The 26,205-nt window shown below is 39.2% G+C and overlaps 1 protein-coding gene across 2 annotated transcripts; it reads left to right on the forward strand.

Annotated features, from left to right (window-relative positions):
* On the forward strand, positions 1 to 25,722 carry LOC122552695 (galectin-8-like). Of its 2 annotated transcripts, XM_043695566.2 has the most exons (10): positions 1 to 120; positions 4,647 to 4,735; positions 9,823 to 10,033; positions 11,390 to 11,509; positions 13,937 to 13,993; positions 14,083 to 14,109; positions 15,947 to 16,035; positions 23,216 to 23,384; positions 24,328 to 24,473; positions 24,565 to 25,722. In XM_043695566.2, coding segments are annotated over exons 1-10 (936 nt in total). In that variant the 5' UTR covers positions 1 to 93; the 3' UTR covers positions 24,566 to 25,722. The 2 variants fall into 2 exon arrangements, with proteins under 2 accessions (XP_043551501.2, XP_043551500.2); XM_043695565.2 differs by having other exon boundaries at positions 24,328 to 25,722.
* Positions 25,723 to 26,205: the final 483 nt, after the last annotated feature.

Raw genomic sequence — 26,205 nt, forward strand, 5'->3', positions numbered from 1 at the left:
ATCCGTGGCTGGGTTCGGTGGATGCGGAGGGGTTTGTCGCCAGTCGGTGTCTTTGGGTTTTCTTTTGGTCATCCCCAATCAATAGGTTCCTAGATGTCTAACCCAACGATATTCAACCCGGTAAGGACTTAGTTTCGGCGTGTTTTGTGTACGTGGTTGTATTTAGCAAGCTAGTCTGTGCTAAGTGAATCTGCCCATGAAGAGGTGATTCACTTGATGGAAGGATTAACAATAAAGTACCAATGGGTTAACCCTATAAAAGAGGGTGAGTTTACAGCTCCGAAATCTTTCTGCTGGAATCACTTTCCATTTATTGAGAGGACTAGACCTTGTGTAGCACTGGAGATTATGTTCCTGTATTCATTTGGTAGTAGAATTAATATTTACACCTACTTAATCTGAGAAATAATTAGAGATGAGAACGCTAAATTGGCTCTCCAGTTCATCCTCCCATCCTTCTTATCTCTAATTTCAAAAATTATTTGAAATAATTTTTGCTTCCATGATACTGAATGGCTGGACCATTTCAGAACAAAAGAGAGGTGGGTGTTTGTGCAGAACAGACTTCTGATCTTTGGCTGAGATCAGGGTTGTAGAGATGTACAGTATGGAAACAGATCCTTTGGTCTAACTTGTCCATACCGACCAGATATCCAAAATTAATCTAGTCCCATTTGCCAGCATTTGGCTTATGTCCCTCTAAACCTTTTCTATTTGTATACCCATCCAGATGCCTTTTAAATGTTGTAATTGTTATCAGTCTCCACCACTTCCTCTGGCAGCTCATTTCCATACGTGCACCACTGTCTATGTGAACAAAATTGCCCCTTATGTTCCTTTTAAATCTTCCCTCTCTCACCCTAAACTCATGCCCTCTAGTTTTAGCCTCCCCAACCCCGAGGAGAAAACCTTTTCTATTCACCCTATCTATGCCGCTCATGATTTTATAAACCTCTATAAGGTCGCCCTTGTTCAGCCTCTCACTATAGCTCAGATCCTCCGAACCTGGCAACATCCTTGTAAATCTTTTCGGAACCTTTCAAGTTTCACAACATCCTTCATACAGGAGGGAGACCAGAATTGCATGCAGTATTCCAATAGTGGCCTAACCAATGCCCTATAAGCCTCAACATAACCTACCAACTCCTATATTCACTGACCAATAAAGCAAAGCATACCAAATGCTACTTCACTATCTTATCTACCTGCGGCTCCACTTTCAAGGAATGATGAACTTACATTCCAAAGTCACTTTGTTCAGCAACACTCCCCAGGGCTTTACCATTAAGTATATAAGTCCTGCCCTGAACTGCCTTTCCAAAATGCAGCACCTCACATTTATCTAAATTAAACTCCATTTTCCACTCCTCAGCCCGTTGGCCTCTCTCACCAAGATCCTATTGTACTCTGAAGTAATCTTTGCTGTCCACTACAGCTCCAATTTTGGTGTCTTCTGCATACTTGCTTGTATCTTACACTCAGCATTTCAAAGTATAAGCAATAGTCTTTGGTGTTAATCCCGACCAAAAGTGCCCACTTGCCTAAAGTGATGGTTCAGATGAAAATTTTGTTGGAAAGCCCATATGTTGAAAAATAATAGATCTCTATGTAGGTTTGCCTTCCTAAATCCCAGAACATTTGGGGTTGTGAGAGATGCCACCAACAGCACAATCTTCAAACTGAAAGGTTATAAGTAGGAAAGGCATACTTCTCCTGCACACATTTCTTTTTTTAAGCTTTTGTACTATTTATTTTTAAACATGGAAATTATTTTCATGAAGTCATATGTAAAGTTAATAAAGCATGGCACTGCTGCTTAGGCAGCATCCAAGGACAAGACAGTCAACGTTTGGGCCAGCACCCTTATTCAGGAATTTTAAAATGTCATCACATTTGAATGTTAAAAAAGGGCATGTGAAGTGTTTTAATAATTTCAAACCTTTGTCTCTGTTTTTGGATGTGTTTTTTCTTGATTTGTTCTTGAGAGTGGTTTCCTCAGCTGTTTCAAGATTTCTGGAGGCCAGAGCAAATAAGGCTGGCAGACTTTTTCTCCATTTGTGATGGAGTCATAGAATCCCTACAATGTGGACACAGGCCATTTGGTCCAATAAGTCCACACCGACCCTCTGAAGAGTAACCAATCCTGAGCCATTTCCCCTACCCAATTACTCTACTCTACATTTACCCCTGACTAATGCACCTAAACTACACATCCCTGAATACTATGGGCAATTTAGCATGGCCAACTCACCTAACCTGCACATCTTTGGATTGTGGGAGGAAACCGGAGCAGCCGGAGGAAACCCATACAGACGTGAAGAGAATGTGCAAACTCAACACAGACAGTCACCCGAGGCTGGAATCAAACTTGGGTCCCTGGCACTGTGAAGCAGCAGTGCTAACCACTGAGCCACCGTGTCGCCCTATGGTGAACCATGATTTGTAACAGAGGTTAGCATGTTGTTCCAAATTTATTAATTGAATTTAAATTCCCCTAAGCTGCCGTGCTTGGATTTGAATGTGTCTCAGGAGCTTCTGGATTACTTGTCCAATAACCTTGCCACTATGCTGCTACCATTCCCATGCGCAGTGCCTCCCAAAGTTTCTTTCTTGTGGTTTTGCATATCAGCTGCTACGAGCCCAGTCTAGCAGTTATGTCCTTTAGAACCTGGCCAGCACAGCAGTGGCATCACTGAGCAACTCTTAGTAATGGACATTGAAGTTCTCCACCAGTTTATACTGTGTACAAAAACAACTGCTGTGTGTCCTACATTATAACCATGACCATGCATCATGAGTACTCTGGCTGTGAATTACTTTTCGACATTTGTGTTGAAGGATGCGATATAAATTTGCATTCATTGCTCCTTTTGTCAATTGAAATACTTAAAATTTTATTTTGGGAGCATTTTTTCTGAAAGCCAAAATATTCTGAATGGTTTGACTGTGAATCAACTTCAGTTCTTAGAATTCACTGTTATGTAATTCATTATAAGCCAGAACTGAATCTATTTTAATTTTTTTGCAGCTGGAGAACTCCCCACATTTTTAGACACAAATGTTAACTTTAGAACAGTTTCTGATTGTCCCTGACCATTTTCAGGAACTTGATTTCATATTGCACAGATTTTATACAATTCACCTGTCTTGTAACTGTTTAGAAGTGTTGGAGACATATTCGTTTTTACCTATTTTTGCTTCAGTTCTATAAATCTCAATTTTAATTCCTTCAGGCAAGGGCTGAGGCAGTGACAAATATTGAAACTTCAACATGCTGTACTAATTACATTTCTGTTGCAACATCTAAATGATCCTGGAATGCACCCAGTGTCTGAAGTTCACTCTTCCTGTTGAGACAGTCAGTTTTCTGTAAGCAGAAGTATATTTGAACATATTCTGTTCAATCCTGAATCTTTGTTGTTCTCCATGATTTGCTTTCTCTATCTTGTTGAGAATCTGTCCTATATCTTTATAAAGTCTCTTGTAAACACTCTCTTTTTCAAAGCTGAAGAATGTACATGAGATGACCCACAATATACAGAAGAAATAAATTTGATGTTCCAACTAATGCCAGTTTTTGTGCTTCAGTTGAGCCTCCTAACATTTCTTCTGATTAACTCCACCATAGTAATCATTCATTTCTTTCTCACTCATATTTGTCTTCCCATTAAAAGTATCCAAACTACTTGTTTCAACTATTTGCTTCCTATTTATTAAGTGCTTCCTTATGCCCTTATTTATCCATGGCATTGCACTAATGTTTAGTTTGTTCTTTTTTCTTAGCAGATTACATGTTTCGTGCACTTTGTTGAATGCAATTTTAATTGTTTCCTATTGTTCAACTTTGTTACTTGCCAACTTAGTTCCCATTCTAGCTCTGTCTCAATCACATAGAATCAGAATTTCTTCAGTTTCTATACTCAGTTTTCATCATGCTCGTGTAATTCTATATTGTCATTTTATAGTGCATTATGTTATGATCACTATTCCTGATGAAGGGCTTTTGGCCGAAACATCGATTTTCCTGCTCCTCAGATGCTGCCTGATCTGCTGTGCTTTTCCAGCACCACTCTAATCTCGATTTATAGTCACTATTGCCTACTTATACATCTCTGCTTCATTTCCAATTGTTAGAAATAGCAAGCCTTCACTTGTTGGGTTTTTTACATACTGGTTTTGAATGGAATTTTTGACTTGTTTAGGAACTCAATTTGCTTAACTTCTTTACCTACTTCCTTTGTCCAATTAATATCCAATGAAACACACTGTGATTTGTTTCGATCTCTATGTAAGAACGTGTCTCTTTCCTCTGACATGTGGAATCAACCTCATTATGCTCTTCTGCAATTTGTCTAAGAACTGGACAACTGCCTTAATTTGTAGTAACTAGAAACTTAATGCAGATATAGACTGAGAAGAATGTACTGCATGCATTGTATTGTGGCTATGGTTTGTTTATGCTACGATGTCTTGACCTATCTTTAGCATTGAAGCAAACTCAATTCATGCTCAAAATATAATGAAGGAGTTTATTTAAATATATTGTAATGGTATTGCAAGCTGCACTAAACTAATGCAAGTATTACTGATCCTCAAATGGTCTATTAATTTGCTCTTCTAAGCTTGGCTGTTATTTTTTCTTTCAGGTTATGCCATACAGTGGTGCGATCTTTGGTGGTTTGCGACGAGGGCAGATGATAGCAGTGCAAGGAATATTGCCCAAAGAAAGTGAAAGGTAAAACATGACGTGGAACCGATTTTTTTTTTTTTGAGAATGTTTGTAGCTCAGATTGAGGTTCAGGTTGTCCGTTTGTACGCTGAGCTGGAAGGTTTGTTCTCAGACTTTTCGTCACCATACTAGGTAACATCATCAGAGAGCCTCTGTTGAAGCACTGGTGTTCTGTTCCACGTTCTACTCATGTGTCTTGATGTGTTAAGGTGGGTGATATCATTTCCGATTCTCTTTCTCAGAGGTTGGTAAATGAGGTCCAAATCGATGTGTTTATTGACGGAGTTCTGGTTTGAATGCCAGACCTCTAGGAATTCCCGTATATATCTCTGTTTAGCCTGTCCTAGGATGGGTGTGTTGTCTTGGTTGAAGTGGCGTCCTTCTTTGTCTGTGTGTAAGGATGCTAGTGATGGCTAGTTGATGCTCGTGTATCCTGGTGGCTAGTTTCCTGCCTGTCTGTCCGATGTAGTCTTTATTGCAGTCCTAGCAGGGTATTAGGTAAATGACATTCAATTTGCTGGTTGTTGGTACGGGGTCCTTTAGGTTCATCAGTAGCTGTTTCAGTGTGTTGGTAGGTTTGTGGGTTGTCATGATGCTAAGGGTTCGGAGTAGTCTGGTAGTCATCTGCGAGATGTTTTTATTGTATTGTAGTGTGGCTAGAGTCTCTGGGCATGTTGTGTCTTCTTGTTTGCGTTTCTTGTTTAAGAATCAGCGGACTGTGTTTATCGGGTACCTGTTGTTCTTGAATATGCAGCAACCTCTAGGACCCCCTACCAACAACCAGCAAATTGAATGTCATATACAAAATATCCTGCAAAGACTGCAACAAACACTACATAGGACAGAAGGCAGGCAACTAGCCACCAGGATACACAAGCACCAACTAACCATCAAAAGACATGACCAGATCTCACTAGTATCCTTACTTACAGATGAAGAAGGACATCACTTTGACTTGGACAACACACCCATCCTAGGACAGGCTAAATAGAGACACACATGGGAATTCCTAGAGGCCTGGCATTCTAACCGGAACTCCGTCAATAAACACATCGATTTGGACCCCATTTACCAACCTTTGAGAAAGAGAATCGGAAATGATATCATTCACCTTAACAGACCAAGACATGTAAGTAGAAAGTGGGACAGAACACCAACGCTTCAACAGAGGCTCTGTTATGATGTTACCTGGCATGGTGATGAAATATCTGAAACAAACCTGCCAGCTCAGCGAGCAAAACGTACAACCTGAACCATGTGGAAAATTTACACTGGGAAGAAAATTTTATATGGTGACCAGGGCACTTGTCGAAAATTTCCCTTTGGCAGGAATTTACAAATTACAAATTTTGAGGTAGCCAGTTACCTTTATTCTTAGAAGAAATGTACATGTATTCTGTAAACCACCCTGGTATTCTGGGATGAGATGTTTTCTTTGATTTGACAAATAAACGTTGTTGAATTCAAATCATTGAAACTTCATCTTTGTTTGAAATGGTAAATTTACATTCTGAAAGATGTTAGTGAAATGTGCCAAATGCTCAAGTGAGCGAGTAAGGAAAAAGTAGGGCAGAGTAGTTATGTGGATCAAGGTAACTAGAGTGTGACGGAGAGGGATAGAAAGTACATGGATAAGAGTGCAGCAGAAAATATGATCAGATTAAGGAGAAATAGCTTCAGATTAAGGAGAGAATATGATCAGATTAAGGAGAAAATAGCTTTGAGCTAAGTGAGAGGGAGAGGATTTTTGAATGAAAGGCAATTTGGAAAATCAAAGTTTAAAAACTAAGCCCATGACAGCCTTTTATCTTGAAAGGTGATGGTTTCTGCCATGGTGGTTAACTCTGCGTTATGGGGCTTCTGAGCCTCACTCCATCATTGCAATCTCTATCGTTTGATGCAGAGGAAGAAAAGGGTTGAGAGGGTGCAGTATTCATTGACTGCTATTTTCTCTGATCCCTCTCCTCAACCAGTTGGGATTTTAACTTATATTCACCTTTTCCAATGTCTTTTCAAATAGTCAGCTCCCCCCACCAACTGTTTCCCTATTGTCAGTGCCAATATCCACTATCTTCATACTTCATTTTCAAGTGTCCTTGCAGAAGCGGAATGGACACAAGGACATCATGACCCAGTCGTCAGCTAATTGTACATCATTAGGTGTTCAGCTATCATGCTTTTAATTAACATGGTTGACCCAGTACAGATTTCATAGACTTAACACTGAGTGTATGCTAATCAAAAACTGAAAGAACTGTGAATGCTGTAAATCAGAAACATAAAGCTGACCTGATGAGTTTTTTGGTTCTGAGAAAGGGTCACCGGACCCAAAACGTTAACGCTGAATTCTCTTCACAGATGCTGCCAGACCTTGTGAGCTTTTCCAGCAATTTGTATTTGTGTTATTGAGTGAATGCTGATGGAGTTAGCATGTTTCAGACCTCTGAAAATGACCTTGCCATGCCAGTAGCTGCTAATGGTACATCTGAAACAGCAAAGGTGGAAACTGCTCAGCCTGCCTTCTGTTTTGCTGAAGTTATTACTTGCAGTAATTTTTATACCAGACACCAATGATATTTCTGTGTGCTTGGGGAATGTGATGTCATTGACCTGGCTGAGACTTTGGCAGTCTTAATGCAATGATTGTATCTTGAACTTGGTATAAAATGTTCCATTCAGTACAGAATAGGAATATGTGTGGATAGTAGAAGATTTTAGCTTAATAAATAGCTTGGTCTTGAACTTTTCCCTATTTAAAATTCTTTATTTTTTAAAGTAAAAATTATACCATAGTCAACAATGACAGTGGATGGTGTAGTGTGACAATGTAACTGGAAATTCCATTTTTATACAAAATGAGGAATGTAAAGTTTTATTGTATAAATATTCTCTGGACGGCATTTACTAAAGAAAATTACTTTTGACATAGTGTTGAGACAAGCAGACATGATTGTATTTTAAGATGAAATGTAGAATTGTTTTCACATTGTGTGGTTTGATTTTGGGCATTTCCAAATGTCCCAGACACTTTCCAATTTGTAACAGCAAGTTTTCTTGAATAAAATGAATTGTTATTAAATGGGGGAGATTGAGATCAGTTTTGGCTATAGCTAAATGCTGTATATACATGGCCTTGATATGGTTTATTGTCATTATACATATATTTCGCATGCTTTTCCAAGATATGCCCCATTTTAGTAAACTTTGTAAATGTGGATCAGGTCACCAGTGGGTTCAAGAAACCAGATAGCTAAAAATGGTATGATACTAAAATAGGTAGAAAAGCAAAGAAAATTTATAGCCCAAGAACGGGCCCTTCGGCCCTCTAAGCCTGAGCCGATCCAAATCCACTGTCTAAACCTATCGCCCAGTTCCTAAGAATCTGTATCCCTCTGCTCCCCACATACTCATGCATCTGTCCATGAATCTACTGTGCCTGCCTCTGCTACCTCTGCTGGCAAGGGTTTCCAGGCGCGTACCACCCTCTGTGTAATGTACTTTCTGCGTGTATCCCCCTTAAACTTTTCAACTCTCAACTTGAATGCGTGACCTCTCGTTATGAATCCCTCCCCTGGGAAAAAGCTTATCTCTATCAACCTTGTCTATACCCTTTATGATTTTGTAGACCTCAAACAGTTCCCCCATTTTCTCAGGTTCAACACACAACCTTCCTTCCTTCCTTAACATTTACTGGACCAACCCTTTCTCGAGTTACCCTCTTGCTTCTTATATATGAATAAAAGGCCTTGGGATTCTCCTTAATTCTGCTTACTAAAGTTATTTCCTGACCCCTTTTTGCCCGCTTGATTCCTTCTTTAAGATTGGTCTTACTCTCTCGATATTCCTCCAAGGCCCCTTCTGTTTTTAAGCTGTCTGGACCTTATGTACGGTTCCCTTTTTCTCTTGACTAGTCGTACGGTTTCTCCTTTCATCCACAGTTCACCAGTTCATCTTGCCATTCCTATCCCTTGTTTTCAAAGGGACATGCCTATCTTGCTGCTACCTTCAACCTATCTTTGAAAGCCTCCCACATATCAAATGTGGACTTCCCTTCAAATAGCTGCTCCTAATCGACACCTCTCATCTCCTGCTGAATTTTGATGCTGAAGCAGGCAGTGATGAGGAGATAAAGAGGGTACAGGTGGATATTGATAGGCTTCGAGAATGACCAGAATCTGGGAGATGGAGTTTAGTGTGGATAAATGTGAGGTTGTCCAGTTTGGCTGGAAAGACAAAAACGCAAATTATTATTTAAATAGAAGCAGATTCAAACTGCGTCAGTGTGGAGAGATCTGGGTGTCTTTGTGCATGAATTGTAGAAAGTGGGTGCAGCATATAATAAGAATGGCAAATAGAATCCTTGCATTCATTATAAAAGGACTGGCTTATAAAAGTAAAGAGGTGTTGTTACAATTATATAAGATGTTGGTGAGGAAACATCTGGAATATTGTGTTCAATTCTGTTCTCCTTAGTTGAGGAAGGATATGGTGGGATTGGAGGCAGTTCAGAGGAGGTTCACAAAGCTGATTCCAGAGATGAAAGAACTGTCATATGAGGAGTGTTGAATAGTTGGGACTTATACTCGCCGGAGTTCAGAAGAATGAGGGGAGAGTCTGCTTGAGGTATATTAAATGCTAAAGGGGATTGATAAGGTGGGCATTGAGCAGATAGGACAGCTTTGAATAAGATGGCATAGATATAGTGAGAGGAGGTAGATTCAAAACTAAAATGAGGCAAAACTGCTACTGAGAGTTGTGAATCTGTGGAACTCTCTGCCACAGAATGCAGTGGAGGCAGAATCTAAAATAATTCCACAGAGGCTGATATCCCATCACCAAATCATCCTTTATTTACACATGCATATATTTGATACTGGTCATGCTTCCTCAGAGTGAACAGAACCTTTGACACTCCTGTCAGCCTGGGCTCCCTTATTGGGGCTGTTAATCTTGATCAGTCAGGGAACTTGTATTCTATGAGGTCCACCTGGCTCCTAATTCCTATGGTCGTATAATTAGTTTGATTTTTCATGGCATGGAAATGAGTAACTTCTTTCAGCGGAAATGTGTGTCATTGTTGAACTTTCGTACAGATTCCAAGTGGATTTACAGTGTGGAAGCAGTGAAAAACCTCGTGCAGATGTAGCCTTCCATTTCAATCCACGTTTTTGGAGATCTGGGCGTGTTGTTTGCAATACTCTGACATGTGAAAGATGGGGACGTGAAGAGATAAAATATGAGATGCCATTCAAAAAAGGAGAGCCATTTGAAATCATTTTCTTCGTAATGGTTGACAGGTTCAAGGTAATGCTCGCCGTTCCTAATTTTTTTTTGACATTTTCCTTGATGTTTTCTGACATGGCATCTTAGTACTGTGTAATTGTGGAACTTGTTAAAAGATATTTAAATTCGACAATGTGCCCATCATGCTGCATTGTTCAATAACTTGCAGTGCCATTGTAAAACTTAACATGTAAAACTCCAACAAATTGGTTATAATTTGTAAGTTGCCCTTAAATCTTCTGCAATGTAGGGTTTTTTTTTGTCATATTGCTGGTAAATGCGATGATTAATCTGACTCTCTGGACATTGCTGTTGTGACTCCTCAGCAGTACACAGGGTCAAGTAATTGAGTTTAAAAGAGAGCTTAGTAACCATCAAAAATGGATGGAGACATAGTTGCTCTGAACTGTTTATGTGTCCTTTCCTGCAGTATCAGGTCGCCTTATGCAGTGGATGGAGATTGTCTGGATTTATGCTTCACATAATTTGTATTTAGAAATAAAATACTTGTAGTCAATTGAGATGTGAAAGTAACCAGGAGATTGATTACTTGTGTTTTTTAAATAAACTTTTCACATACATTGAATACTAATTTAGTCTTGTTGTCAAATTGAGAATAGTGCATGAGCTTCAACTCTTACTTAACCTAACCTTCTCTGTGCAATGCTTGGTAGTTGAAATGAAATGAGAATGTCAACTCTTTCAGTTCATCTAAAGGTGATTTTTTTGTAATGTTATTACAATGAGAAGATTTTTTTGAAACATCTCTCTGTTAAGTAACAGCTTTTGATTGTCCTGCTTCTAAGTAAATGTGTAAGTAATGAAATCCATAAATAATTCCAGTTGTATCGGCATTTTCTATCATCCTAGTACCTTTTTCAAAACTCAGTCCTGTTCGCATCGTCTTCCTTTCATGTAACTGCCTCACCATATTATAATTAGTGTCATCAATAGAGGCACATTGGTTACTGTTTCATCAGAATAGAAATGCCGTATTGCTGTGATGATAGCAATATTGTCAAATCCATTGCCTTTTTCTTTGCATGCAAAGATACAAAGGGAAAAACCAATGAAAACTTGTTTTCTATTTTTACCTTGATATAAATATACAAGCAAAAATGTTATTAACTCTGTTTTCTTAGGGAACTGAGAGTGAAGTGTATCAAATGCTCCTGTCTATTGTGTTAAGCACAGTTAGATTTGCTGGAAGTGTATAGTTTTGGAGCAAGTGAATTGAATTTGTGTTGGGGGTGTAGCTGGAAAATGGGTTGAAGTTATGGGATTGATTGATGCATTGGTAATGCATGACATTACCTTTAGGAATGGTAATTATCTGCAGGAACCTACTCTATATATAAATATGTATTTATCTACTAGGTTGCAGTTAATGGAAAACATTTCATGGACTACCAACACAGAATAAGTGTGGACAGAGTTGACACACTTGGAATTTCCGGTGTGGTCCAAATTCAAACGATTTGCTTCTTGAACAGCACTGTAAGTAAGAAGTAAATAAGCAATTTGTATTAACATATTTCTGGGTGATTAAATGGACATAATAGGAAGTTCAGGATTATCTTCCAAATCAAATGTCATGAAATTATTTCAGATTGCAATTCCATCTTTTTTTTTTCTTTGTCACCCTTTGACTATTTGCCCATATGTACTGACATACTTCTAGTGTTAATAATGTTTGAGAAGATTTGTAGCTCAGGTTGATTATAAGTATATAAGTTAGCTTGCTCACCTGGGAGGCTTGTTTTCAGACGTTTTGTCACCATGACTAGGTAACATCATCAGTGAGAGTCTCCAGTGAAGCACTGGTGGTATGTCCCGCCTCTCTATTGGTTTCTTCAAGTGGGTGATGTCATTTCCAGTTCTTTTCTTCAAGGGAAGGTAGATGGGATCTAAGTCGATATGTTTATTGATGGAGTTCTGGTTAGAGTGCTATGCCTGTAAGAATTCTCATGCGTGTCTTTGTTTCACCTATTCTAGAATGTGTGTGTTGTCCCAGTCAAAGTGGTATCCTTATTTGTCTGTATGTATGGAAACTAGTGATTGTGGGTCTTGTCTTTTGGTGGCTAGTTGGTGTTCCTGTATCCTGGTGGCAAGTTTCCTGCTTCTTTGTCCGCTGTAGTGTTTTTTACAGTTCTTGCATGGTATCTTGTAGATGACATTCGTTTTGCTCGTAGTATCTAATGGATCCTTTCAGTTCATTAGTAATTATTTAAATGTGTTGGTAGGTTTGTGGGCTACCATGATGTTAAGGGGTCTGAGTAGTCTGGAAGTCATTTCTGATATGTCTTTGATGTAACGTAATGTAGCTATAGTTTTTGGTTGCGTTGTGTCTGCTTGTTTGGGCTTGTTTCTGAGGAATCGATGGATTGTGTTTATTGAGTACCCGTTTTTCTTGAAAACATTGTATAGATATTTTTCTTCGGCGTTTTGTAGTTCTTGGGTGCTGCAGTGTGATGTAGCTCGTTGAAATAATGTCTCCATTTGTGGGTGTTGCGATGATTGCTTCTGAAGTATTTGGTCTGTGTTTGTTGTTTTTCTGTAGACGCTGGTTTGAAGCTTTTCGTTAACTGTACATTCAACTGTTACATCTAGGAATGGGAGTCTGTTGTCGTTCTCCTCTTTTGTGAAATGTATGCCTGTCAGGATATTGTTGATGGTATTGTATGTTTCCTCCAATTTGTTATGTTTTGTGATGACAAAGTTGTTATTCATGTAGCAGACACAAAGTTTGAGTTGGATAGATGGGAGGGCAGCTTGTTCCAGTCTCGGAATTACTGCTTCTGCTAAGAGCCCTGATATTGGTGATCCCATGGGCGTTCCGTTGACTTGTTTGTAGGTTTTGTTATTGAATGTGAAGTGGGTGGTGTGGCGCAGTCCACTAGCTTGAGGATGTTGTCTTTGCTGATGAGGTTGGTGCTGACTGGTATTTGTGGTCCTGGTTTTCCTAGTAGTGATGCCAGTGTTTCTTTGGTCAGGTCGATATTAACTGACATGAAAAGGGCTGTAACGTCAAAGGAGACCATTATTTCATCCTCTTCTATCTTGGTGTCTTTGGTGTTCAGGAATTCTTGGTGGAGTGAACGGAGTGGCATGAATCTTCAGTTAGATGTTTTAATTTCTGGTGGAAATCCTTGGCTAGTCTGAATGCTGGTGTGCCAGGTAGAGAGACTATGGGTCTGAGGACTCCCCAGGTTTGGGTATTTTTGGTACTCCATAGAAGCGTGACTGGAACAACACACATCCTAGGACAGGTGAAACAAAGATGGCACAAGAATTCTTAGAAGCATGGCATTCTAACCAGAACTCCATCAAAAAACACATTGACGTAAATCCCGTCTACCTTCCCCTGAAAGAAAGAACTGGAAATGACATCACCCACCTGAAGAAACTAAGCCCTATAAATAGAGAGGCGGGACATAGCACCAGCGCTTCACCGGAGACTCCCACTGATGATGTTGTTACCTAGTCATGGTGACAAAATGTCTGAAAACAAACCTTCCACCTCAGCGAGTTAACTTATATACATACAGCTTGTGTCTTTCGTAACTAATCGATCTAGGTTTGTAACTTTGATTAGAGGATGACCTATTTAACTGCAAAACACAATTTTGTTTGATATGGTGTTGGTCCTCCTGATTACTCCGTCTTCAGTGAAATACTCCTTTAGCAAAAGCAGCTCTCTGAAGTTTGATCTTGTGGTGCACCTCAATATTCTGATTATCTTATTGAAAATAGGGTAATATATACATGTGCTGAGGTCATGCCACTTATATTAATGTTTATTTATAACCATTAGAATCTAGTGTATAGGATCTCATTACTATAGATAACCAATGCTCCTAATGTGCTCTAACTTCTTTACATCCATAAATCAGATAGTGTAATAAACATTTCTGTCGTAACTAGGAACAGGATAATCCATATTTTACCCTACCGATAAAGAAGACTGATGCAAGTGGGACTGTAAGTCCGAGAATTTATCCTTTTAAACTCTCTTTCTACTGCCTTCAAGTTATTACGCATTGTCTTAATAATGTTTGTTGATATTGCAGCATGCCAAGCCTACAACAATTCCATTGGTAAGTGCACAATTGTTTGTTTGCACCATATTTTGTAAATTTGATACTTTCCTTTAGCAGTTCTGATACTTTGTCAAACTTGATTGTGTTTTTTGAAGAAGTAGCAAAGAGGATTGATGAGGGCAGAGCGGTAGATGTGATCTATATGGACTTCAGTAAGGTGTTCGACAAGGTTCCCCATGGAAGACTGGTTAGCAAGGTTAGATCTCACAGAACACTAGCCATTTGGATACAGAACTGGCTCAAAGGTAGGATACAGAGGGTGGTGGTGCAGGGTTGTTTTTCAGTCTGGAAGCCTTTGACCAGTGGAGTACCACAAGGATCGGTGCTGGGTCCTCTACTTTTTGTCATTTATGTAAATGACTTGGATGCGAGCATAAGAGGTACAGTTAGTAAGTTTGCAGATGACACCAAAATTGGAGGTGTTGTGGACAGCGAAGAGGATTACCTCAGATTACAACAGGATCTTGACCAGATGGTCAATGAGCTGAGAAGTGGCAGATGGAGTTTAATTCAGATAAATGAGAGGTGCTGCATTTTGGGAAAGCAAATCTTAGGACTTATACACTTAATATTAAGGTCCTAGGGAGTGTTGCTGAACAAAGAGATCTTGGAGTGCAGGTTCATAGCTCCTTGAAAGTGGAGTCGCAGGTAGATAGGATAATGAAGAAGGCGTTTGGTATGCTTTCCTTTATTGGTCAGAGTATTGAGTACAGGAGTTGGGAGGTCATGTTGCGGCTGTACAGGACATTGGTTAGGCCACTGTTGGAATGTTGCATGCAATTCTGGTCTCCTTCCTGTCAGAAAGATGTTGTGAAACTTGAAAGGGTTCAGAAAAGATTTCCAAGGATGTTGCCAGCGTTGGAGGATTTGAGCTATAGGGAGAGGATGAACAGGCTGGGGTTGTTTTCCCTGGAGCTGAGGGCTGACCTTACAGAGGTTTACAAAATTTATGAGGGGCATGGATAGGATAAATAGACAAAGTCTTTTCTCTGGGTCGGAGAGTCCAGAACCAGAGGGCATAGGTTTAGGGGGAGAGGGGAAAGACATAAAAGAGATCTAAGGGGCAACTTTTTCACACAGAGAGTGGTACGAGTATGGAATGAGCTGCCAGAGGATGTAGTGGAGGCTGGTACAGTTGCAACATTTAAAAGGATGGGTATATGAATAGGAAGAGTTTGGAGGATATGGACCAGATGCTGGCAGGTGGGACTAGATTGGGTTGGGATATTTGGTCGGCATGGACAGGTTGGACCGAAGGGTCTGTTTCCATGCTGTACATCTCTATGATGGTGAATATTTTAAACCAATTCCATTCTCAGCTGCTGTGGAAAAACAAACAGAATGCCTCCACCATTGTAACTTGATAAATCCACCAAATAGAACATGATAATACTTCAATATCCAAGCACAAGTGTTTCCAGAGGTTGTATTTTTCAGTAACATTTTCCCCTCATTTCATTTCTCCCCCCCCCCCCCTTTTTCACCTCATCCCCATCCTTGCCTCTTCCTTTCACTTTTAGAATTATTTACTTTTCTCAAATTTTCTGACCAGGCTTAAAGAGGTGGACAAAATATAGAAAGTAGCTGAAAGGCTTAGGTTGTTAATATTTCCCTGTTTTTAATACTTAGAAATATTAGAAACCAAGACCTATAAATAGAGAGGCTGGACATACCGCCAGTACTTCACCGGAAACTCTCACTGATGATGTTACCCAGTCATAGTGATAAACGTCTGAAAACAAACATTCCAGCTCAGCGAGCTAACTTACATATTATCAACCTGAGGTACAAATCTTCTCCAAAATCGCTAATTTGGAAGATATTTTGGTTTTAGGCTGTTCCTTACATGGGTCAGATTAAGGATGGATTATGCCCTGGTCGAACAATCACTCTTCAAGGCAAAGTCAATAGGAACCCAGACAGGTAATTTAGTTTTATAATTGTTACAAACTGCATTTTATAAGACTATAAGATATAGGGGCATTTAGCCTATCAGGTCTGCTCCACCATTCAATGAGATCGTGGCAGATCTGACCATCCTTAACTCCACTTTCTGGCCTTTTCCCCATAATGTTTTCATTTCCATAATGATTAAAGATCTCTCAATCTCAGCCTTGGAGGCATATAGTGACCAAACCTCAGCAGCCCTTTGCAGTAAACAATTTCACAGATTCGCTACTCTCCAAGAGCAGAAATTTCTCTTCATCTCTTAAATGGACAAACCCTTATTCTGAGATTATGTTGTCTGGTCCTAGGCTCTCCCACAAGTGGAAACAACCCTTTTGCATGTACCCTGTCAAGTTCCTTTAGAATACTGTATATTTCAATAAGGTCACCTTTCATTTTTCTGAACTCCAATGATTATATACCTAACCTATTCAACATCCCCTCTTCAGACAGTCTCTTCATACCTGATGAACCTTCTCAGGTCTGTTTTATAACATAGTAAGACTTGTAGGTCATTCAGCCCCTGGAGCCTGCCCCACCATTCAATAATGTCATGCCTGATCTGTGGCCTAACTCCATATGCCAATCTTGGGTCAATATCCCTTGTTACCTTTGTTTAATAAAAATTTGAGTGTCAGATTTAAATTTAACAATTGAATTAGAATCGACCACCATTTGAGGAAAAGAGTTTCAAACCCCCACTACTCTTTGCATGTAGAAGTGCTTTCTAACATCTCTCCTGAATGGTCTGGCTCTAATTCTTAAACTATGTATCCTGCCCACCTGATTAGATCACCCCTTAATCTTCGAAATTCTGGACCATAAAGGCCTAATTTGTTTAATCTGACTTTATAACTTAACCCCTTAAGTCCAGGTATCATTCTTATAAACCTGCATGGAACTCGCTCCGGGTCAAAACATCCTTCCTAAGGTAAGGTGCCCAGATCTGTTCATAGTACTCCAAGTGGGATCTGATTAGGGTTTTGTATAACTACAGCATAATGTCTACATCCTTCTCCTCCAGCCTTTTAGGTATGAATCAGCCTTCTTGACTGCTTTGTGCACCAGTTCCTGGTACTTTATAGAGCTATGCTACTGAACCCCCAAATCTTGTTGGGCATCCACTGTATTTAACTTTATGCCTTCTCAACAATACCTGACCTACCCTTTCTTTTTTGGTCCAAAATGGATAACCTCACACTTCCATTAAAATCCATTTGCCACAGCTCTGTGCATTCACCTCATCTATCAGTATCCTGTTGTAATTACATGATGTCATTAACATTGTCCATGATGCTGCCCAATCTTGTGCTGTCAGCAAATTTGAATATTTGACGCAAAAATGGAATCTTTATCAGAATCACTGTACTCAGTTATTCTGCTTCCTTCCCACAGATGTTGCTGGGGAGGATCTGCTACAATTTCTGTTTTTGTTTCAGATCTCCAGCATCCACAGTTCTTTGTTTTATTTTGAATATTTGTCACTTAATGCCATTATTCAAGTCATTAATGAATAATTGAGATCCCAACACAGATCTCTGCAGGACACCACTAGTCATATCCTGCCAATTTGAGTACTTAGCCATTGTTCCAACTCTCCTGTCACTCAACCAATTTACTATCCATGTCAGTAATCCATGGGCTTCCACCTTAACCAACTGTCTTCTGTGGGACTTCATCAAAAGCCATCATGAAGTCAACATAAACAACATCTATCAACTTACCTCTGTCCATCACCTTTGTCATCTCTTGAAAAACTTGGAGGTTTGTCAGGCATGACCTACCATTCGTTAATCCATGCTGACTGTCAAGAATAACTGACAAGTTTTGAGTTGATGTTATCCTATCCTTGATTATAGATTCCAATAATTTCCCCACCATATTTATCAGGCTAACAGGCCTGTAATTTCCTTGTTTCCCTCTGCTTTCCTTTAAGAGTGGAGTGATATGAGCAACTTTTAAATCCAGAGGTACAACTCCATGGTCAAGGAAACTCTGCCAATGTCCTAACTATAATCTTTCAATGTGTTCTCCTACCTTCTTTAAAACCATGGATGGAAACCACCAGGTCCTTGGGATTTGTCACTCTAAAGTTCCATTGATTTCCCCATTATTGACTATTTGCTTCAGGTAATTTTATTTAGACCGTTACTGAGCCTCTGTTAATTTCTTTGGATTTTCCTGCAAGCTATTCTCCTTTTCCGCTGTGAATACTGAAACATTAAAATCATTCAGCATGTCTGCCACTTCCCCATGATCATCGACAGTAGCCTTATTCACAGCCGACAATGGTCCAATTGTACTCTTAACCAGCTGTTTTCCATTTATATAACTATGAAATCTCTTTTTGTCTTTTATGTCTCTTGCAAGTTGCCTTTTGTAATCCTTTATAGCCACTCTTCTGAACTGCATTGTGGCCCTTTATTGGTCTTTGCATTTGTCCCATTCTGTATTGTCCTTGTGTTTTTATAAGCCCTTCCTTTTTAATTTTATGCTGTCCCATAACCTCCTTAGATGTCCTTGGCTGTTTTGTTTTGTGAGGTGGAGCTTTTCCTTCTGAAATATTGTTAAGTTTCTTTGAATACTCATCGCTGTTCCTTGGTTGTTTTACCTATTAGCAGAGCTTCCCAGTTTACTGTGGGCAGTCTCTGCCTCATCCTATTAAAGCCTGGCTTAATTAAATCCAAAATTCTCATTTCTAATCTTTGATTGTGTTTTACAATCACTTCATGAAACTGGATCATGTAATGATCATTATTTGACAATGTTCATGAACAATTAGGTCACTAATTAATTGAGGCTTATTGCTCATTACTAGATCCAATGTTGCTTGTCACCTTGTCACATCCAAGACATATTGCTGCAGTAACTATCCCGAACACACTCTAGAAATTCACAACCTTTCTGGCAAGTGTTTGTCTCCCCCAGTCTATGTTAAGATTAAAATTCCTAATTAGTACTTCTCTGCCTTTGCCCCATACTTGCTTAATTCAGTACTTAAACAATCTCACACTTCTGAGCTGCTATCAGGTGGTTTGTGATTTTAGTTCCTTTATGGTTCCTCAGTTCAACACATAAGGTCTGTACTGGGTGCTTAGCCCTCAATATATAAGACCATAAGACCATAAGACATAGGAGTGGAAGTAAAGCCATTCGGCCCATCGAGTCCACTCCGCCATTCAATCATGGTTGATGCGCATTTCAGCTCCACTTACCAGCGTTCTCCCCGTAGCCCTTAATTCCTCTAGACAACAAGAATCTATCAATCTCGGCCTTGAAGACATTTAGCGTCCCGGCTTCCACTGCACTCCGTGGCAATGAATTCCACAGGCCCACCACTCTCTGGCTGAAGAAATGTCTCTGCATTTCTGTTCTGAAATGACCCCCTCTAATTCTAAGGCTGTGTCCACGGGTCCTAGTCTCCTCGTCTAACGGAAACAATTTCATAGCATCCACCTTTTCCAAGCCATGTATTGTTTTGTACGTCTCTATTAAGTCTCCCCTTAATCTTCTAAACTCCAACGAATACAATCCCAGTATCCTCAGCCGTTCCTCATATGTTAGACCTGTCATTCCAGGGATCATCCGTGTGAATCTCCGCTGGACACGTTCCAGTGCCAGTATGTCCTTCCTGAGGTGTGGGGACCAAAACTGGACACAGTACTCCAAATGGGGCCTAACCAGAGCTTTATATAGTCTTAGTAGTACATCTCTGCTTTTATATTCCAACCCTCTTGAGATAAGAGACAACATTGCATTCGCTTTCTTAATCACGGACTCAACCTGCATGTTTACCTTTAGAGAATCCTCGACTAGCACTCCCAGATCCCTTTGTGCTTTGGCTTTATTAATTTTCTCACCATTTAGAGAGTAGTCTATGCTTTTATTCTTTTTGCCAAAGTGCAAGACCTCGCACTTGCTCACGTTAAATTCCATCAGCCATTTCCTGGACCACTCTCCCAACCTGTCTAGATCCTTCTGTAGCCTCCCCACTTCCTCAGTACTACCTGCCTGTCCACCTAACTTCGTATCATCGGCAAACTTCGCTAGAATGCCCCCGGTTCCCTCATCCAAATCATTAATATATAATGCGAACAGCTGTGGCCCCAGCACCGAACCCTGCGGGACACCGCTCGTCACCGGCTGCCATTCTGAAAAAGAACCTTTTATCCCAACTCTCTGCCTTCTGTTAGACAGCCAATCCTCAATCCATCCCAGCAGCTCACCTCAAACACCATGGGCCCTCACCTTGCTCAGCAGCCTCCCGTGTGGCACCTTATCAAAGGCCTTTTGAAAGTCTAGATAGACCACATCCACTGGGTTTCCCTGGTCTAACCTACTTGTTACCTCTTCAAAAAATTCCAACAGGTTTGTCAGGCATGACCTCCCTTTACTAAATCCATGTTGACTTGTTCTAATCAGACTCTGCTCTTCCAAGAATTTAGAAACCTCATCCTTAATGATGGATTCTAGAATTTTACCAACAACCGAGGTTAAGCTGATTGGCCTATAATTTTCCATCTTTTGCCTTGATTCTTTCTTGGACAAGGGGGTTACAACAGCCATCTTCCAATCATTCGGGACCTTTCCTGACTCCAGTGACTCTTGAAAGATCTCAACCAATGCCTCTGCTATTTCCTCAGCCACCTCTCTCAGAACTCTAGGGTGTATCCCATCGGGGCCAGGAGATTAAACAATTTTAAGACTTTTTAACTTTTCTAGCACTATCTCTTTCGTAATGGCAACCATACTCAACTCAGCCCTGTGACACCCTTTAATTTTTGGGATATTACTCATGTCTTCCACTGTGAAAACTGACGCAAAATACTTGTTAAGTTCTCCTGCTATTTCCTTATCTCCCATCACTAGGCTTCCTGCATCAGTTTGAAGTGGCCCAATGTCTACTTTTGCCTGTCGTTTGTTTCTTATGTACTGAAAGAAACTTTTACTATTATTTCTAATATTACTGGCTAGCCTACCTTCATATTTGATCCTCTCATTTCTTATTACACTCTTTGTTATCCTCTGTTTGCTTTTGTATCCTTCCCAATCTTCTGATTTCCCACTGTTCTTAGCCACTTTATAGGATCTCTCTTTTTCTTTAATACATTTCCTGACTTGCTTTGTCAGCCAAGGTTGTCTAATCCCTCCCTGGTTAATCTTTCTTTTCTTGGGAATGAACCTCTGTACAGTGTCCTCAATTATACCTACAAACTCCTGCCATTTTTGCTCTACTGTCTTCCCGGTTAGCCTCTGCTTCCAGTCTATTTTAGTCAGTTCCTCTCTCATGCCCTCATAATTACCTTTATTCAACTGTAACACCATCACATCCGATTTTGCCTTCTCCCTTTCAAACTCCAGACTGAACTCTACCATACTATGGTCGCTACTTCCTAAGGGTTCCCTTACTTTAAGATCTTTTATAGAGTCTGGTTCATTGCAAAGCACTAGGTCCAGAATAGCCTGCTCTCTTGTGGGCTCCATGACAAGCTGTTCCAAAAAGCCATCCTGTAAGCATTCCATGAATTCCCTTTCTTTAGATCCACTAGCAACATTATTTACCCAGTCCACCTGCATATTGAAGTCTCCCATGATCAATGTAACCTTGCCTTTCTGACATGCCTTCTCTATTTCCCGGTACATGTTGCGTCCCTGGTCCTGACCACTGTTAGGAGGTCTATACACAACTCCAATTATGTTTTTTTTGCCTTTGTGGTTCCTCAATTCCACCCACACAGACTCCACATCATCCGACGCTATGTCATTCAGTACCATAGATTTAATTTTGTTCTTAACTAACAAGGCAACCCCACCCCCTCTGCCCACCTCTCTGTCTTTTCGATAAGTTGAAAAACCATGGAGGTTTTACTGCCAGTCCTGACCCCCCTGTAACCAAGTCTCTGTGATGCCTACTACATCATAATCATTCACTATTATCTGTGCCATTAGTTTATCGGCTTTGTTATGAATGCTCTTCATCATAGAAGTGATTCTTTTTCTAATCAGTAATGCTACTCCAACCCTTAAACCTCCCGTAAATCTTATAACTTGGTATGTTTAATTTCTGACTCTGTAATGGCTACTATCATAGTTTCCAGTTTGAATCTGATTTAACATAAACCTCTCATCATTAAATGAGTGGTGAACTAATAATTGTTCAGTCTTTTACAAAACAAAGTGACAACACTCTGTTAAAGCAGCAGCATCTCTCTAAACCTCCCGTAAACCTTATAACATGGTATGTTTAATCCCTGTCTCTGTAATGGCTACTATCATAGTTTCCAGTTTGAATCTGAGTTAACATAAACCTCTCATTATTAAATGAGTGTTGGACTAATAATTATTTACTGTCTTTTACAAAACAAAAAAAGTGACAAAAAGCAGCATATGCCTGCTCAACAGCACCCATGTGCATCTAATACATAATGAAAAATAACTAAATAAGAATTGATGTTTGACTTTATAAATCATTTCAAATTATAAAAATTACAACTGTATTGTGTTACATGATGGGACATTGGGCAACAATAATGAAAACAGTTTTCATACTGTTTGTTACAGTAGAACCTCGATTATCCGAACATCTGAATTTTGGATTATCCAAACAAGATCTCAAGGTCTCGTAAAAACGGCATTAGGCAATTCAGGATTCAGTTATCAGTTAAACAGCATTATGGCATGCATTTTCCGATAATCGGCACTCAAATTACTACTATCAGATCAGTTATCCGAACAAAATATTCGTTCGGATAATCAAGGTTGTACTGTACTTAATTTATTGTTTTTGGAGGTGTGAAGTGAATTAGGCTTAATGTTAAAATTTTAAAGACATTAAAATTTTAAGACATTCTTGCAAAATATCAACAGCTCCATATCTAATTCTAAATTATATTTTAATATCAAGGAAAATACCTTTCTGAAATATCCTTGTAGAGCTACAGAATGATAAATATCAAATGTCCTTTCAGTATATGAGTTCAAGACCCATCAACATAGGGTCCTGATACTGGGGTTGAGATTTAATCTTGTTGCAACTCTGTGTTAAATTTTAACTTAAGTCCATTGTTTAATTTGTACCATGTCTAAACCCAAAGTACTAGCAAAGATGTAAATCCTGAAAAGAAGCAGCTGTATTGTAAATGTAAATATCTTCCAGGTTCGCTATTAATCTCTGTGTGAGTGATTCCACCGACATTCCACTGCACCTGGCACCTCGGTTCAAAGAAAAAGCTTTCGTTCGAAACTCTTTTCTCTATCAAAGCTGGGGTGAAGAGGAGAGGAAGATAGACGACTGTTTTCCATTTAACCCAGAGGCATACTTTGAGGTACTTTGTAGAGTCCAGAAATAAATTGGAGACATTTCTGAAGATCTTCATATCAGCAGTACTCAACCGTATTATTTTTCTATTAGTTGTTTCAAATAACATGTATAAATTGATTTTATAACAAAGGTGTAAATAACAATTGTTTATATAGAAGCTTGGGTTGGGGGGGTGGTGGTGGCGGCGGCAGCATGGAGAGGAAAGGAATGGTGATCGTCCAGTGGCGTTGTCACTAAACTATTAGATCAAGGATCAAGATAAAGCTCAATTCCTACTGTGAGAGATGGTAGAATTGAAGAAATCTGATGACTGTACAACCATGTTGATTGTCAGAAAATCCAGCTGGTTCACTGATATCCTTTAGAGGAGGAAACTGCTGTCCTTACCTGGCCTGGCCTCGCTTATGTATGACTCCAGACCCACTCCAATCTGGCTGACTCTTAACTAGCCTTTGGGCAATTAGGATAGGCAATAAATGCTGCCCAGTCCCTATGAAGGAATAAATTAAATTTAAAGATCCTTGTCTTTTTAGACAACAGTATTCACATAATTGCTTAATTTAAAGCCAACCTAGATCCATGGTGAGTGACATTTGCCATGTCAATTTATGTGATGGCCAAATTATCTTTGGATTTTCTCATAAATGCGCTCATTTATGGGAAAACACAATGGAATGAGATACTGAAGATCATTATGGTTAGTGTGCTAGAAGGCTGTACTGATGTAATGTCCTATTATTTCAAAGTGGTAGTGGTGACATTAATGTACTTGGGAAAATTAAATGATGCTCAGAGGGTTTGTGTCTCAACTTTATAGAAGACATTCAGTAGATTTTTGTAAACCTGAAGACAAAGTTGCTTTGCTTTATAGTGGTGCAGAAAAGGAGTTGAATGGGTTTGCTGTTTGGTTAACGAATTTGTGCACTCTTTTTGTGATTGTGTTCCAGATTATCATTTATTGTAGTTCTGACTGTTTCAAGATTGCTGTGAATGGAGAGCATTTATTGGAATATAAACACCGGTTTACTGATTTGAGCAAAATTGACATGTTGGAAGTAGATGGAAATATCCAGCTGTTTGAAGTACAGACTTGGTAGGTGGAGAGAAGCTGCTGACCAAAATTCACACTCATGCCAGGATAATAACTGGGTGCGTAACCTATCGAATTCTGTTTCTAATTATAGAGAATACGTGATCAAATCAAGAAGAAAATAATTTCTTCGGGATTGTTGCATGATGTTTGAAGATCTGGATTTTGTTTTGGAATTGCTTTGTTGAATTCATTTAAATCTCAGTACTCAAAGAAAAGAATTTTGAGGGTAGCATCAATTCTATAGAACCACCTCCAACCTCTCCCACATCACGACTTAAATAATTTTGAATGCTAAATGGTTTCAAGTGCATAGATAATTTTACTTTGGAGTTCAAATGGTGTTTAAATATGTATTTTTTAAAGGCTGCAATGTGTTAAAATAGTTTGCTAATGTCCTAAATCCTATCCTGCAAAACAAAGTCAGACTGTTAATTAAACTGAGCACTTCTTTTCTAACTTTACTCAGCATCAAAGGCTGTGCAATGTTGGCTTTAGCCTATAAGTCTGAGTATTCTATCTGACTAATGTGCAAACATGAATAGTCAATTAAAACTATGGTATTCCACAAATGTTGTAGATGGAAGTATTATTCATAAAAAGCTAATACGTTTTGGTTTTCTCAGGCTGTTTTAACAACCTGTTTCACAAATTATTGTAGAGTTCTGTGCAGTGTTACAAAATCATTTGGTTCATTTGGCTAGCCTGCACAACCTGGACACAAAAGACAATATGAAATTTAATTTGCATTTTTGATCTTGAGGGGCAGAAAATCCACCCCATTATTTGAATTAGGAGTTAGACTGATGATCTTTACCCGGCAGCAAGAATGTTGTCATTTGGTTGCTGTTATTGTTGCACATGGATTTCTATGATGTATTCTGTTTCTTTATGGGCTAATGAACAATACACTTGGTAACTAAATGGGAAACTTCTCACTGCAAACAAAATTGACATTCTAATCCAGTGCCAGGTGTATTGCATTGTCTCTGTCGCTTGTGTTTACATATGATAAACATATACATGTTAATTTTCCCTGAAGTTTATTTTTTGGGGGCAGTGTGTCAATGCAGACATTTAGAAAAAGTCCATTTATGCATTGGCTATTTAATTACTGTAAATTAACATATTTGCTTTTGTACTATACTAATGTACATAATTTATATGAAGACAAAACCCTGCAAGTTTTGCGTACAACACTTACTTAAAATCTGTACTGTATTAAAAAAATAAAGTTCATATTTTCAACACACTGAAGTATATTTTGTAGTTTAGTTATAATGCCACTTTTTTTCTTTAGATTCTAGATTAAGCAGTTGAAATGGATTCAGGTTGGAGCTTCTGATGTGAACACTATCTGCATTTAATAGACCATTTTCATAGAATACTGAACGGAGGCTATTTGGCCCAGTTTGGGCTCCTATAATCTATCCCATTATACTTACTGTCCTTTCTCTTTTTCTATAGACATACAGCTATTTATCTAATTTCATTCTAAAAATTACTGAATCTGCTTTCATCCCAGGTCTTTGTAGAAAATGTTCGTTTATATCTCAATCATCTTTTTGGAATTCTATTTGGTTCTTTAGGGAAGGAAATTGGCATTCTTAATGATTTGACTTACACAAAGTCCAGAATAACAGTAATGTGGTTGATTCACAGGGAATTAGGGATGGACAACAATGCAGCAAAACCCATATCCCATGGAAAAAAACTTGATTGTGAGCCCCCACTT

Source organism: Chiloscyllium plagiosum, unplaced genomic scaffold, assembly GCF_037043375.1.
Source record: "Chiloscyllium plagiosum isolate Xiang-an unplaced genomic scaffold, Cpla_swu_hap1 HiC_scaffold_10, whole genome shotgun sequence".
Taxonomy (NCBI): domain Eukaryota; kingdom Metazoa; phylum Chordata; class Chondrichthyes; order Orectolobiformes; family Hemiscylliidae; genus Chiloscyllium; species Chiloscyllium plagiosum.

Bases quoted from the DNA above. Each gene is read 5' to 3' on its own strand.
- LOC122552695 (XM_043695565.2), top strand. From the start codon at position 94: ATGTCTAACCCAACGATATTCAACCCG. The intron at 4,736-9,822 runs GTAAAACATGAC...ACTTTCGTACAG, and splicing joins TTGCCCAAAGAAAGTGAAAG to ATTCCAAGTGGATTTACAGT. The intron at 11,510-13,936 runs GTAAGTAAGAAG...TGTCGTAACTAG, and splicing joins TTTGCTTCTTGAACAGCACT to GAACAGGATAATCCATATTT.